At 46.1% G+C, this 16884-nt stretch overlaps 1 protein-coding gene across 1 annotated transcript in view; it reads right to left on the reverse strand.

The window, feature by feature from the left end:
- Positions 1–16884, reverse strand: part of kdm6a (lysine (K)-specific demethylase 6A) — an 87286-nt gene that overhangs the window by 64750 nt on the left and 5652 nt on the right. Inside the window, 1 exon segment of the mRNA XM_035392554.1 lies at positions 620–728. Coding sequence (XP_035248445.1) covers positions 620–728 — 109 coding nt within the window.

Raw genomic sequence — 16884 nt, forward strand, 5'->3', positions numbered from 1 at the left:
GGTTAATCATGACACACGAAAAATCTCCCCGCCCCCCCGTCCTGCTGATTTAAGTGCCTTAGACAGGATTTTCACTCATTTTTAAAATGTCTCTGTGGGTCCAATTAACCGTTTTCGCCTCATAAGTCTCCGCTATGCCAGCCAGACTGTACCTGCCTTGAGGATAAAGCAGACTGAACTGTAAAGTGGTGTCCTGCTATTTTAGACCCCCAAACACAGGCAGCTAATGACAAAACCCAGAGCAAAGCCTTAAACTCTGGGAACACACAGCACAGCCTGTATATGAATAAAGATTTAAGAATAAAACAGACTGAACTGTATAGTTACACTGAGAAAAAGTTTTGTCACAGACTTATCTTAATGGTCTCTTGAAATAGCCTAAGTAAAATACAAAAGGAGAAACTGGAAAAAACAAATGCCCTGAGAATCATAAATAAATTAATGAATATTCATGCAAAAAAAATGCCCTGAGAACCATAAATAAGAGAATATTCATGCAAAAAAATACCCTGAGAACCATAAATAAGAGAATATTCACGGAAAAAATACCCTGAGAACCATAAATAAGAGAATATTCACAGCCTGTTCAGTTTGGGATGAAACGAGGAGGGGAGCTCACCTTTTGGATAATCCTCCAGTAAGAGGTTGAAGTGTCCGAGCTGGCAGAACAGCTCCGGGTCCACCTTCCCTTCCGCCTTCAGGATCAGAGCGTCGTAGCAGCGAACGGCCTGCGGGGGCAACGGAAAAAAACAAAACACAAATAAATAACATTCATTCCCTTTTAACGGCTCGCCAATCCGACCGTTTAATCAGCCTGCCGCTTTAACTCACGCGAGCGCCTTCGCAGCCTCGTGACTCAAGGTGAACTTAAACTTCCAAGTGCAAATAATTGATAAACCGACAAGCCCCCCCCCCCCCCCCCCCACCAAACACACATAAAACATTCGCGCTCGACTTTCCAGGGAACCGGGATGATTAATTCCGATTAAATTCTGATTAACTGGCCCTTACGCCCGACACCGACGAGATTTAGGACGCCTTATAAAAGCAACTCATTTAACACCCAAGGCTATAACCGCAAATTTATACATTTTCAGAAATATGGCTTGAGCAGCGCGGTTAGCCAGTGCTGTACCGGAGAGTAAATCTCGACGGGCGGAGATGAGCCAGAGCGGATCTGTTCCGCCTTGGCGGTCATCGCTGGCGTCTTGTCTCGGGAATACGAGCGTGTGAACAAAACGAGTAAGGCTTAACTGTATCTAATGTCTGCCGGGGTCCAGCTCAGCAGGGGTGCTGAAACCCACCACGTCATCCATTTTTATCATCAGGACAACACGTCTATGAAACCACACGGGCCAATAAAACTGCCAGGTACAAGACTAATTTCAATTCAAAATTCCCATTTCTTTCATGTTACGAAAATCCAGTATGCCAGTGCTATAGCTACATTCAATTTCACTTGTGCCAGAGAGGAGAGTGCCTCCTACTGGCCCGCCAGCTTACTGAAACAATTGCTTTGCCGCTATTCCATGTACAAACCGAAGAATCACTCCATGTAACTTCAGTATAAGACAGCTATGAGGAAACGGGGGAGCATGTCACTGCAATTTACAATGAGACTTCAGGAAGTTTGCACACCTACACACATAAACCAAGGTCAAATTACATGAAAACACCATTCAACTTAAAGCTATACAAATCGCTCAACAGAAAAGGTGAGAGAGGGAAAAAAAAAGTGTGTTTCAGGAGAAGGATGATTTCAAGCGGTCTGTGGTTCTCAAAGGAGAATTAATGGGCATTTATTTCTGTCGCTAAATTGCCAGTTGCTAGAGTCAGTTCACCCTTTGAAGGGTTCAACCCATTACATTTTGAATGTCAGTCGAGTTGGCGCCCTGACCTACAAACAGTCCTGCTGCATCCGAAGTTTCAAGCCCAAGTACGCGCCCTGCGTATTGCTTCTGACCTCCGCTAATGAAAACTGAAAATGCAGCTATATGCAGAGGTCAGGAGGCAGAGCTTTGTACTTCCCCGGCTTTTAAGGACTGCACTCAGAGACGCTGGCCAAGTTTTACAGGGTTTACCCTGAATGGGTCTCACACAGTAAGGTCACGTCCAGGATTAAACGCATCCACACAACACCTGAGATTCATGGCTGGTGAAAATCTGTATCTGAACGATGAAGGAGGACAGCTCAGCCACGCAGTCTGGCTGCACGATGAACACGCCGGAAACTCATTTTCTCCAGTCCTACAATTCTAATCTCTATTCTACAGCAACCACCAGCCTCATCGCAGGATGGATGAAACCCTGGAAAGAGTTTAAAGGTTACCCATTACAGGCTAACAGGGAGAAATCCCTAACCATCTCATGCACATAACAAAATCAACTCAACATCCAAGGTTCAAATTAATGATTTCCCCCCCCCCCCCCCCCCCCCAGTTAAAATAGATAGTCAGTTTAAGCAGTAACTCGTGCTGTAAGGATTCTGTCGCTAGCGGCTGGTGAGATAATGAGCAAATCAACATGCACAGAAAATAAAATTTTAAAAACACTGAAACACCTAGGATTCCCATGACTGATGTCACACAAATCCTCTCTCATATGGTTCATACACGATTGCTGTATGATACGGTTCATACGTTTCTTAAGATATATAGCTACGAATCAATACCAGATCAGTCCGATCCTTTCAAAGTTCATTTACAAATTATACAAATATAATTTACTGGGATGCTCTGGGGGTAAAGGTGAGTGCAGTACCGTTTCCTACATTTCTCTACTCCGGAGTCTCTGGAAGACAAAGTGGGGGCCACAGGAAGGAGCATAACGTGAAGTATCACCACTGGTCTACTTCCATAAATCTGAAATCTGATTGGATGCAACACGGCTGCCCAGGAAGGCTGAAGGGCAGCGTCACAGAGCAGTGTTTGTGTGTGTGTGTATGTGTGTGCATGTGTGTGTGCGTGCGTGTGTGTGCGAGAGAAAGAGTGTACGAGGTGGACTGTTTGAGAATGTGTGTGTGTTTATGCGAGAAAGCTAGAGAAGTGTGTGCGCGAGAATTTTTAATGTGTGATCTGCACGTCTGCAAGTGTGAGAATTTGCCTGTGAAAGACAGAATTGGGGAGAAAGACTGTGCGCATGTGTGTGTGTGCGCGTGTGCGCGAGGGTGAGATTGCTTGTGGGTGAGAGACAGCGTGTGTGTGCGTGAGTGTGTTCATGCATCTGTGTGTGTGTGTGTGCCAAATAGTCTTACTGATCTTTTAACATTTGTGGGCAATAATAAATTTCAGGTCAGCCTCTGCCCAGAATGGAGAGACTTCTTACGTTATTTAAATCAGTGGTTCTCAAACTCGGTCCAGGGGGACCCCTGTGTATGCTGGTTTTCATTCCAACCTCAATTCTTAATTAGGTGCTTTTCATGTTTAAGAGCTAGGGTTCCAGAAAGGGCCAGTGTGGGTGCACACACCTGATTCTACTAATCAATCACTAGAGTCACTGCTAAGCACCTTGATTAGTAGAATCAGGATCAGGTGTGTGCACCCACACTGGCCCTTTCTGGATAAGACTGGGCACCCCAGCTCCAAAACATTAAGAAAAATTAACAGCTTGTTAAAATTCTGGGATTGCTGTTGAGGTTGGAATGAAAACCAGCATACACAGGGGTCCCCCAGGACCGAGTTTGAGAACCACTGATTTAATTAAATGCCAGCAAAGGATTGCTGGGCTTTTTTAATGACTCCTTCTCACACACTACTACAACTTCAGCCACTCGCCTGGCGCCTGTCAACAGCCACTGGTCATAAGGGAAGGAGCGTGATGGGTTAAATAAAACCATTAAGACGGTTTCAAGAAAGAGTTCGAGAAAGTTCGAGAGAGACAGATGGAAAGGCCATTTTGAAAGAGTTTTCTGGACCGGCACTAGACCAAGCAAATTATGATCGGATTAATTAATACTTCCACCCATTAATGAGTATGAATACAGTGAGCAGCTGGCCCTTTACCAAGCTAGAAAAACCACCATTTGTTAAAAACACATTAGTTCAGAATAAGACCAAAGCTGACAATTACATTGTATCCAACGGTTACAGATCGTACATGTCATCTCGGTTGGATACTACGGTGAACCGTAGGTCTTGGTACATTATGCAACCCAATTTAAAAGCGGACCAAGGGATGGTTTTTGTAATAAAAACAGTCATTTATTTAAACGGCAATATGGCTGGACTGAATATTTTCTGTAAAAAAACAGACGGTATTTTCAAAGGGTGCATTAGGCAACACTCTGTAGCAGGAGGAGCTATTCATCGCTTCCAGCAAAGAACGCCAGCTCACACTTCCTGTGGGACTAGTTACCCGAGCCCCGCTCCAGACTCTAAAAGATGACCTCTTCCTAAAAAAAAACACAGGCCGGCCTCACTCGGCCCTTCAAACAGTCCAAAGGCGTAGCGGCGTTTAGCCCCGCGTCAGGCTAGCAGTGCCGCTCGCTACGCCGTGCGTTTAGCATAGTTGCGTTTAGCCCCGTGGTCAGGCTAGCAGCGCTGCTCGCTACGTCGTGCGTTTAGCATAGCGGCGTTCAGCCCCGCGTCAGGCTAGCAGCGCCGCTCGCTACGCCGTGCGTTTAGCATAGTTGCGTTTAGCCCCGCGGTCAGGCTAGCAGCGCTGCTCGCTACGTCGTGCGTTTAGCATAGCGGCGTTTAGCCCCGCGTCAGGCTAGCAGCGCCGCTCGCTACGCCGTGCGTTTAGCATAGTTGCGTTTAGCCCCGCGGTCAGGCTAGCAGCGCTGCTCACTACGTCGTGCGTTTAGCGTAGCGGCGTTTAGCCCCACGGTCAGGCTAGCAGCGCCGCTTGCCACGCCGTGCGTTTAGCGTAGTTGCGTTTAGCCCCGCGGTCAGGCTAGCAGCGCTGCTCGCTACGTCGTGCGTTTAGCGTAGCGGCGTTTAGCCCCACGGTCAGGCTAGCAGCGCCGCTCGCTACGCCGTGCGTTTAGCCCCGCGGTCAGGCTAGCAGCGCCGCAGCGCTTCGCGGCAGGACGGACAGGTTTCTCGGGGGGAGACCCGTGTGACATCAGCGCCGGCGGAGGGCCCGAGGGAGGCTTCGGCGCTGAACGAGATGATGAGCGAGATGTGTGAGCAGCGCCGGACCCAAACCACAGAGCGGCGGTGCGGTCAGGGCGGAGCTCACCGGCCACCAAACACTTCTGCAAAAACACACGAGCTTCCACTACGGCTGCTGAAGGAGACGCGCCAAACAGGAGGGTCATACACGGCGCAGGGAGGAGAGCTCGGCTGCGGCCCACCTGCGGTCCCAGTACCGTCCCAGCTACGGTCCCGCTGCGGTCCCACTACAATCCCGCTACAGCAGCGCCTCATCCGCGGCCGCCGGCGTGAGCGCGGAGGGTCTGAAACTGAGGGGACCGTCGGAACTGCCAAATCCTTGACACGCAGAAACCCAGGAACCGGAGTTCAGCTCAGAGATCATGTGACCGAGACCCTCGCCAGTTCCCTTCCCCCATGACTAATGAAAACACACAGAGCGCTGCACACCCTCCCACTCGCGATACGAACGCTTCTCACGCAGCACACTCGCTCGCCCGCTCGCCCACACGCACGCTCGCTCGCCCGCTCGCCCGCCCACAGACACACACACACACCACACACACACACACACACACGTAAACAGCACTCGCGCGTTTCACATGACTCAAGAACTGACCGGACTTCACAGATGTGTTCTATTGCCGCTCAAACCCCTGCTATTTGTCAATGCCCATTATGTGCACTAACTGGACAATCAAGACTAGCTGAATGAAAAGACCTTCCTTCAAATGCAGGTCCACTGATATTAGCCATATGAATCAGCCCAGTACAGATGCAAAACACTCGTATCCGGTACAGGGAAAATATTTCTTCCAGCTAACACCCTGACTCATCAGCTAGCGGGGCTAACAGAAGACACAGGCCGGAATCCGGTGCCCACTGAAGAGCTAGCAGGAAACATCGGCTCCTTGTTTGCCCCTTGTGTGCTAATAACGTGACTCAACGACGGCCCTGAAACCTCCTGCCGCAGAACCAGAAACAATGACACACTTTAATCGGGCAAACCGTAATCTGACACCGATGGCTGGTTTGGTCAGAATCCGATTCCATGGAAGGACGGCTGGCCAGACGAGGGATGGTGTAGCCAGTCAGCACCCTCTCCAGCTATGCCAGTTTCAGGCCGATGACCGAGGCAATCCTACCTTTCCCTGAAAATCTGTGGCAGATTTTACAATTGTGTTCCCACCGTCAATTCATAGATCAAACATTCACGGTCCACCAGGAATTAAAATAAGCACTGCAGGTCCCCACTTAATAGGATCAACTGATTATATTTACCCAATGTTATAATGTTACATCTCAGAATAATTTAAAATGCATCTGACTGGCAGAGGCCATAACAGAGTGCAGTGGTATGAGAACACATAAGGGTGCTCGCGGATACTGGAAGAAGCAAGTTGTCTGATTAAATCTAGCAAGCTACTTCAGAGGAAGGCAAGTCAATCATTCTCTGGGTGTCCGGAGGAAGCTATGGAGGATCAACAGGAGGAGCAGCAATGGTACACCTCCAATTCGAAACCACAAACACATGCACAACAACGTGAATGTTCAGTTACCAAAACAGGGTTCCCAGCAGTGGCACACAATTTACTGCTGAGAGAGAGAGAAACTGCTCGTACGACAAACCATCCAATCGCTTTATTAGGTCAGAGGCACAACTGAGCGTGTCAACATGAGCTCATCGGCATGCTGGCAGTTAATTATGCTCAGGGTGATTCCCTCTAAAATATAAAATCAATCTCAAACCGATTTGTGTTTTAATTAATGAGCTGGTCAATGTGGTCTCCCGCCTGCACTACTGCACGTCCCCTCACACTCCTCTCATTGCTGGCTCCGCTAAAGCCACACAGCCAACACAGAACGCAGCTACGTGACTTTCCTGCAACACAAAATGCAGCTGCGCAACTTTCCTACAACACAAAATGCAGCTACGCGACTTTCCTGCAACACAAAATGCAGCTGCGCGACTTTACTACAACACAAAATGCAGCTGCGCAACTTTCCTGCAACACAAAATGCAGCTGCGCAACTTTCCTACAACACAAAACGCAGCTGCGCGACTTTACTACAACACAAAATGCAGCTGCGCAACTTTCCTACAACACAAAATGCAGCTGCGTGACTTTCCTACAACACAAAATGCAGCTGCGCAACTTTCCTGCAACACAAAATGCAGCTGCGCAACTTTCCTACAACACAAAATGCAGCTACGCGACTTTCCAACAACACAAAACGCAGCTGCGCGACTTTACTACAACACAAAATGCAGCTGCGCAACTTTCCTACAACACAAAATGCAGCTGCGCAACTTTCCAACCATGCAGAATGCAGCTACATGCGATACAGAACCCAGCTACACAACTTTCATACAATAGAAGAGAACACAGCTACAGAACCTTCATACGATACAGAATGAGACAAAACAACTTTCCTACAACACAAAATGCAGCTACGCGACTTTACTACAGCACAAAATGCAGCTGCGCGACTTTCCTGCAACACAAAATGCAGCTGCGCGACTTTCCTGCAACACAAAATGCAGCTGCGCAACTTTCCAACCATGCAGAATGCAGCTACATACGATACAGAACCCAGCTACACAACTTTCATACAATAGAAGAGAACATAGCTACAGAACTTTCATACGATACAGAATGAGACAAAACAACTTTCCTACAACTCAAAATGCAGCTACGCAACTTTCCTACAACACAAAATGCAGCTACGCGACTTTACTACAGCACAAAATGCAGCTGCGCGACTTTCCTGCAACACAAAATGCAGCTGCGCAACTTTCCTGCAACACAAAATGCAGCTGCGCAACTTTCCAACCATGCAGAATGCAGCTACATACGATACAGAACCCAGCTACACAACTTTCATACAATAGAAGAGAACATAGCTACAGAACTTTCATACGATACAGAATGAGACAAAACAACTTTCCTACAACTCAAAATGCAGCTACGCAACTTTCCTACAACACAAAATGCAGCTACACAACTTCTCTACCACACGGAACACAGCTCCATGTCTTTCCTGCACTCGACCCAAGTGTGCTGATGTCACAGCCCTCCCCAGCTCCCGTCCCCGGCTCCCCGCTACGGCATCGAGTTTCAAACCTTGGCGCTAGGAGATCTCTCTGCTCCGTAGCCTCACAGCGACGGGCTCTCCCCTCCCTGTGTGGTTACCTCTCCCAATCAAAGTGCCTGTCTGTCCTCAGCCCGCCCCCACCGGCCTCCACCGGCCCCCACCGCCCCCCACCCCGCCCCCACCCCGGAGGAGCCAAGTTCAAGGCCAGCAGAGTCATTGGCCATCGTGGATCACAGACTGAAGACCCACCTCTCCAGACTGTATGTTGGTTCCTCTCCCATTCCCACACCCTAGTTCCCCCCACCCTTCGTACCAATTCAGGTTATGCTAACATATAGGTTATGCTCTTATGGTTTTATGGTCCTTCTCTAATGACTGATTACACATTATGCGTGTTTAATTGATATGCATTTAGGCTCTTGTTCAGCATAGGTAACTCGCACTGGTGCTTCAGTCATGTTGCATCTATACTGGCTGGTCTGGGGATGTCGTTAGCCAGGTCTGGCTCTACTGCTCACATTAATCCGGTGAATGCACTTGCGTTTCTCCTGCACTGTAAAACGCTCTGGGTAAGAGTGGCTGCTAAAAGAATGTAATGTAATTTAATGTAATGTAATGTACTTACGCAGGATTTCTGATGGGTGTAAATACAACTTTGCCAGGCTACAGTAATCCACCACCTCAAATGAGTGCCCGTCTGGCCAAATCTAAAAGTGTCTGCTTGATCATTAATCCCCCAGCCATAATAAAGGGCTGAGACTTATCAGATTGCCATAAATAATGCGATAAGTCACATAAGATCAGTTATGCGATACCATAAATATAAGGGAGGCTGAACCTAATGAAGGCATTTAGTTGCCCTGCGTAAGGACACACTACCTGCTTTAATGAAATCATAATTGATCGTACCAGTGCACTTCCCAGCTCCTCACACACCGCTCATATCTGGCCCTGCTGTGGAAGAGCAACACAGGCCCTCCACACAAAGGAATCTCCATCTGAGACATCAACTGCGCCTCTTCATCCCCAGTACATACAGACGTCTCCATATGAACCGTTGGCCTACAAAATGGACTATATCAATTGTTGATAATTTGCCTTGCTGTGCTATTCAACAATTGACGTATGCATTCTGTACCACAAAAACAGATTTATCAAATAGATTGACCTTCAGATGTTTGGCGGCTGCGTATCAGGTCTCCACGTTAACATTTTCTTCCAAGGAGCACATGTGCTTCTAAGTTTTCAAAATTTAGGAGCGCACTAATTTAGGACCACACTAATGCCTTGGCAGATGTGCTCCTACATTATTTTTCCAGTTAGCACACAATGCTATGTGTGCTAATGCTCCATAAAATGGGAGCGCTGTAGTGCCCAGTGTGTAGATGCTTCCTCCATTGAGCAAGCAGCAAATAAGGGGTTAACTGGCCATGACTGTCTTCATTTTCAGAAGCGCAAGGGGGGCGCCGATCTGCTGCATTTATCTAGAAATTTATGTGTGCGGAATGGCACCTTTTTCATTTCGCTGACAGAAAGCTCTCACCCAGATAAAATGATCCATCGCACCCGCACTGGCATGAAATCCCCACACACAACAACCACAGCTGCCACACCGTGCAAGTGGAGCCAAAGGAGACAGAACTACAGGACCAGATCAGCTTCCAGTGCATGCAGAACGGCACGCGCTGGGCTTCGGAGTAGTAGGAGCCCGATATGACACGTCAGGAGCAGGTTGGTTACATTACATTACAGGCATTTAGCAGACTTCTTATCCAGAGCGACTGACACAACTTTTTAACATTTACATAGCATCCATTTCATACAGCTGGATATATACTGAACCAATGCAGGTTAAGTACCATGCTTAAGGGTACAGCGGCAGTGTCCTACCCAGGAATCAAACCTACGACCTTTCGGTTACAAGCCCAGTTCCTTACCCACTATGCCACGCTGCCATTCGCTAGACATCATGCGTCACACCTTTTGGGTTCTTGACAAGTTCAGCCAGCTTTTAATAAACGCACAATTAATGACCCATGTTCCTGCAGTGCCGTTCATGCTTTTAGTGTGCTTATAACAGAAGGTAAATAGCATTGGTGAGTGGAAGGATTCCCAGAGATTTAGAGGCCCAAGTACAGGCAGTCTACGCTGAGCAGTTTTCCTTCATGCAGAGGGGAGGGACTAGACGGATAACGGTGGTGACAGATGACACCGCTGGATACATCCAATTTACACTCAGATCACCTCCACTGACAGAGCAGAACACTGCACCGGATCAATACCACATTAATACAAAAACAGTGCTATACAGAGGAGGAAGACAGATGACCTCATGCAATCTCCGACCATGTTCTAGCTACAATGCTACACTAAATAACTGATTATTCAACATGAAACCTTTCATGAAAGTCCTTGCTAAAAAAGATGGCCACAGAGCTAACGATAACATTTAGCCTTCTAGCAGTCAACTAGTCAGCAACCAGCCTGCCCATCAAAATTGGAAAACCCATATGAAAAATTCTAAAAATAATGACATTAATTTTAGGATTGATTTTGTACTCAAATCTCCAGCTGGATCGTCACAAAGGATGAACAACTTGTGTCCTGGTCGTTTCAGGTAAAAAAATTAAATAAAGTTTTATTTAAAATTTAATTTAAAATTTTTTGGTGTTGGGCCCAAAGAGAATTTGCTGCGGTTGGGTCAGGGCGGGAATTGATACGAAGGAGCGGAGCCCTCGCCTGGAGCGGAATGAAGAATGGAAATGAGCTTTTCTGATTTGAGCGAGGAGTCCTGCTTGCGGACAGTGGGCAGTAAACGTGTCAGACGCGAGGGAGAGCGCCACTCCACAGGGTGAGAGATTTGCTGAGGTGCAAATGTCACATCTCTCATCCCCAGCTCCCTGTCAGGCTCACCCAACCGGAAAGCAGTCAGGGACCAGCAGAGACCGGCAGAGACCAGAAAAGACCAGAAAATACCAGCAGAGAGTAGCAAAGACAGGCAGGGATCAGCAGGGACCAGCAGAGACCAGCCGAGACCAGCAAAGACAAGCAAAGACCGGCAGGGACCAGCAGAGACCGGCAGGGACCAGCAGAGACCGGCAGAGACCGGCAGAGACCAGCAGAGACCGGCAGAGACCGGCAGGGACCGGCAGAGACCGGCAGAGACCGGCAGAGACCGGCAGAGACCGGCAGAGACCAGGACTCCGGATCAACACAGCAAGAGGCAACGAGACATGTGGCAATGTACTGCCAGAAACAGGAAATTTCATTTTTAAAAATTGTATGGATTAGCGTCCCCTTTAACCATAAAGTTTCCACATGGGTTTATTTCTCTCTTAAATGGCCTTCTGGAAACTGCGAAGTCGAGATGAATTTTGAGCGGAGCACTCTGCATGAAAAGCGTCCGGTCAGCTGGCAGGAAGTCTAGCGGTGCAGCTGCCCGCTATGCTCCACACGCCCAGCCCTCCAGTCCCCACCCCCAACACAAACGTGCAGGCTGCCTGCAAAACATGTCAGAGCATCAGCATCAATACCATTCTGATCTGCCTTCCTGTGTGGTCAACTTTGGCACCGCTAAGTGAAAGATGTACACAATTCAAAAGAACAGAAATGAATGTACTCTGAGGGAGAAATTGAAGCAAGGTTCATGAGAATGGCTGCTCCTAGAACAGCAGGGGGTAGAAAAATATATTTTTTCCTCTTTTTCCATCTGCCAGGTCACATTCACTTGTTCATGCAAACTTCTGAAATGGGGCTGAAATATTATATAAATACAAAGTTATGGAACTCGAACCCTTGACTGATTTTGATTCAACTCAAGGCCTCAGCCTATTTACACATTTGCAACCTAATCTTCTTATTAACTCCTCCCAAAAATAAACCATCTTCATGTGTGTGACTACAAACGGTGGCTGTACTAATCTATCCTTAAGGGAGTTCTCCCAAATGCAATATCATTATCATTTAGTTGCCTTTCAATACAATGTACTACACACCCGAAGAAGAGTTAAGCACATTTGCCACCTACTTGAAAACACATCAATCAACAGCTAGCATTTATGTCTGAAAACAGTGGGAGTCTATGTAGCCGCAGGTAGCATGCTCAAAAGTGAAAGCTAAAATTACATCCCATTAAGCTCAAAAAAAGTCTCTCAGCCTTGTGGTTCATTTGAAAGTTCAAATACCAGATAGTACTTAAATAACATGCTGAGTGTAGACCGCTTTCAATTCAGGTCACACAACCACAGATCTTTTTTTCTGCAGAATATCAGATGGAAACTATATGCGTCTAATTGGAAAAAACAAAAATATATACATACATATATATATATATATACACACATATATATATATATATACATACATACATGTATATATATATATATATATATATATATATATATATATCACAAAGACAACTACAACTTGCAAATGAACCGCATCAAAGGGTTGTCGTAAATTTGCTTTTTGGATATCTTACCACTTAGACAATGAGATTGATACCAATATCCTCCCTGTGCATCCAGGACAAAAATATTAGACAATATCTATGGGCTCCATGCTAACCGCACAACCTGTATGAATGGCTTCAGACAGAAGCAGCGTTATCGCTGCTAAGTGAAGTGATGGAAACACAAGCACGAGAGGGCTCACTGCTGTTGTGACCTTGTTCCGACGCAATCGTGTGTTTCGACAAACTTCTCAGCACGTGCCGTTTGCTAAGTCATATCACGTTTGTTAACGAAATTCTGCGAGTATCGTTCAAAAATGGACAATTCACTTCAAGTGTACGTCGCTGCAATGTCCAATTTTTAATATTCATTGGATGAAAAACAATAAAATACCATCAACAAAGAGATGGGGCAAAATCACATACCGTCGCATGAATTCATGCCGGTATACCTAGAAATAAAGCACAGCGCCCTAATTTAGACAGAAGCATCTTTTTACTCCACGGGAGAAAAGTCTTGGAGGTCCACAAGCATGATTTAAAGAAGAAAAAACAGAACACATCTATGCTTCTCCTATTTCTACACGCTACAATGACTAAATTCACAGACGAAAGCAATGCTTAAATAGTAGACAAGAAAAATAATTTTCCAAAAATAACACCAATGCAAATCTCGGTGCACCGCAGTACTTTAAATATTTCCATTAGACCGTCTAAAAATAATAAACCGTATACGAATGCATTAATCAATTGCTGCCTGGGGTGAATAAACAGCTCTGCTGATATCTTTGAAGCACGCTAATGACCAGATTTAATGAGTACTGTACGAAGTGAGCCATCACCCATTACCACACAACAAAGCGCCTGTCTATTTAACCATAAAACCTGATAAAAATAGAAGCTGCTCATTTTTGCAGGCTTATCTCAATGCATGTATATTTTTGGTTGAAGAGGAAAGCACATAAACGTACAGCCTACATACTGCCTTGTGAATTCCCAAGGCTCGATAAACAGCCAGTACAGCAGCTCTTCATTAGGTGCTTTTATTGTTGCCAGATTACAATGCAATCAGTACGTGCGATTGGAAATAAAATGTATTGTTTTTTCTACTTCAAATAGCTTTTGGAGGACATCAAAGGGCCCCCGAGTTGCATAACACGATGATGCGATACGAAGCGATAACCACATTCACACAGGCTCCGTGTCCCTGCAGCAGCTACTCCCCACGCCAGCCGAAGCTTCATGGCCTGAAGATTCGAGAGTGCCAAAATCAACAATCAACATAGCCCGAGTCTCCCTCTAAAATCTGAGCATGATATGCACCGGACATGAGAGAATTCACAGAGAAGTCAGCTTGACCGACAAGCCTCTCGTTCTGCAAAAAAAAATAATCTAGAGATAGGTTGTTGCCGGTATTTCATGCCACCATCTGAAACCAAAGCCAACGCCAGATTGGACAGGAAACCCACACTAAATGCCGTCGGAGTAGTGCTGCTGCTGAATCGCTGCCATACCACACGTAAGAGCAGCAGCCTCGCCTCGCATTCTGACGCAGTGAAGCACACCTTCAACAGGCCGCGTCGTTACAGTGACCCACTTTCGCCAGAAGGGTCTAGCCCTGAGATATCCGAAAGAAGGCTCTGCTTTTTCCCCGCTCACCGAGCGATCCGTGTAGACACTGTGAAAGGCCCAGGTCTGCTCGGTGTAAAGTGATTAAAGTTCAAATTGGGTGCATCGACAAGAAAAACCCCGTCTGGCCGTCTAGCCAAGCTCCACAGGCATGGTTGTTTGAGAGTGAATTATTTACAAATGCTCCATGGCACATTAGCTGCGATAAAGTCAATATTTGGGGTAACATATAATACATATCCTGCTCCCAGTAGGAATACACACTTAAATTTTATTGCACGCCCATTTATTATATTTTCAGGAGGTGCACTACCAGCCTCAAATCTAAATATTTACAGCAACAGACTCAATGCTTCAGATGCTCTTACTTGTCCTTGAAAAGAACCTTCTGGAAGGCATCCAAAGGCAACCTCAACCACAACGTGATGAATGCGATTTGCCAAACGAAAGAAAACCTGAGTAGAGGCGAAAAAACTGGATCAAAAAAAAAAATAGGAAAGGCAAGTACATGAGAAATGTTTCTTCAACGCTCCTCGGATGTTACGAAATCCCGCTGACTGCTTCTCTCTTGGCTGCTACTCAACAAGCTGCCACAACAATAAATGAGAATTTCCCTTCCATTTTTCCTCAATCCTCACAAGGGGGGGAAAAACAGCCAATTAGGAACGACGAGTGACAGCCTCAAACTGATTACGCAACTGACGATTAAAAAAAAGGTTCCTTACAAAGAAAGCAAGAGCAGCGCAGCGTTCTTACCGGTCCTTTCCTTGCACAGTGCAGCACAGTGCGTATCGTTTTTCCCGCCTGAAAAGCTACAAGTGATTCGCACAGAGGCAAGTTTGCATTTTAACTGGTTCCGTACTTACTCTACATTGCGAGAAACTTCTGTCCAGAGCCATAGTTACGCAATCATCCAGACCCGCAAACCGTCTAGAGCCACAGTTAACGCAAGCTAAAGGGGCAGTCCACTCAAAAACTGATGCTAAAACGTAATATGCACTGCAACCCACAAGGTCACCCAAATTTTGGGCGCGTTGAGGCCACACGAAGATGGGCCCGCAAGGTCCGTTTAATCAGGGTGCGGCGAAACGCACAACATTTCAGGAAGAATACCCGGATGGGCAAGTTAGTGGATACAAACCTTAATTTCATTTTTAGGTGAACTGCCCCTTTAACTACACAGGGTATAATATGTAACGGATGATTCTCATGATAGATGCACAACATGGTATGAAGATGGACGTTGCCTCAGATTTACACATTGGGAATGACAGCAAAATATGTTAGCATAAGTCGAGTTCACGTAGATGTAGAAATCAAGAATATGCTTTTTAATGTAGAACTAATGTTAGCAAGACTAGCCGATTCAATAAATTAGCAGCAAACCAAGTACATACTGTATTGCAGCGAGCTTGCACTGCCTAGGTAAATTGGTTACATAACATTGACCAACCCAAACTACCCACTACGGAGACTCTACTTACTTTAGTGAGTTGAGGCAGACAACAGATGACTAGCACTAGCTAGAGTGCGAACTAAGCCCTAGCTGGGTATTCCCAAATTAACTATGCACATTAGGAAAGCTAGAGTCAATTTGTTTACTGCCAGAAAAATAACTACGCGAACGATTTCACGTAGTAAACAATTTAGAATATTTGATATGACAAAATTTTGCAAGCTAGTCTAAATAAGTTATAGTCATCATTTCATAGCTTCAAGCTGACAGGCTATACTACATTAAAAAACAGCGGAAATCATGGTTGCAGGAGTCGGTTCTGCTCTTGTAAAACAATTTCTGCAAGGTTTTGCAAACGCCTGCACGGGCTTTCTGATTAGTTGTCCCGAAACGTCATTTTTGTAGCATAGCAGATATACAGATGGGCTGCAGTGTCCATTTGTTCTAGAATTCAGAACAGTGTTTTAACAAACTAGAAGCAGCACCCCTCACTGGCTTCCAGAGGACACTTGCATTCAATTCAAATCCAATGGGTACCACCCCCCTTGCTATATTCAAACTAACCTTTCTCTCCCTTTGGCTTGCAGGTCTTGAGCCCAACACTAGTGGCACCAAGTTCCTATCTGCCCTACAGGCGATGCTAGTGTCCCTGTTCCTATATTCCAATCTGCCCTATTGGCAATATTAGTTCCAGTATTAGAGCAAACATTAGGATATATAACCACAGTAGAACTCATTCAATCAAAGAAGAACAAAACACAAGTTTTTTTTAAAAGCCAACTTCACTTGATTGGCCAAAAACAGTGGCCGATATCCAGGCTCAGCATTCAGCTTTCTCAGTTCTGAAGCAGGAGGGATAAAAATTCATTTACAGCACTTTTTTTTTGTACAAAAGACAATTTTGGTACTGTCATGGTCACTAGCATTGGCAGAGCGCCCTGTACAAAAGCGGAACAGATATTACGGCCACTCGAAAAGCTAAACCGATAAGAGTGGGCTCTTAAGGGCCCTCTTTGGCAATACAAAATAAAAAGCTTATTTCAACAGTTTCACTGGGCATCCTTTCTGTATTCCACAAAGCAGACGCCCGGATTTCTTGACGGCCTCCAATGAGCATGTTTCACCACATGACAGCAACTCAGGACTGAGCACCCTCAGTG

The sequence above is a fragment of the Anguilla anguilla genome, chromosome 15, assembly GCF_013347855.1.
Source record: "Anguilla anguilla isolate fAngAng1 chromosome 15, fAngAng1.pri, whole genome shotgun sequence".
NCBI lineage: Eukaryota > Metazoa > Chordata > Actinopteri > Anguilliformes > Anguillidae > Anguilla > Anguilla anguilla.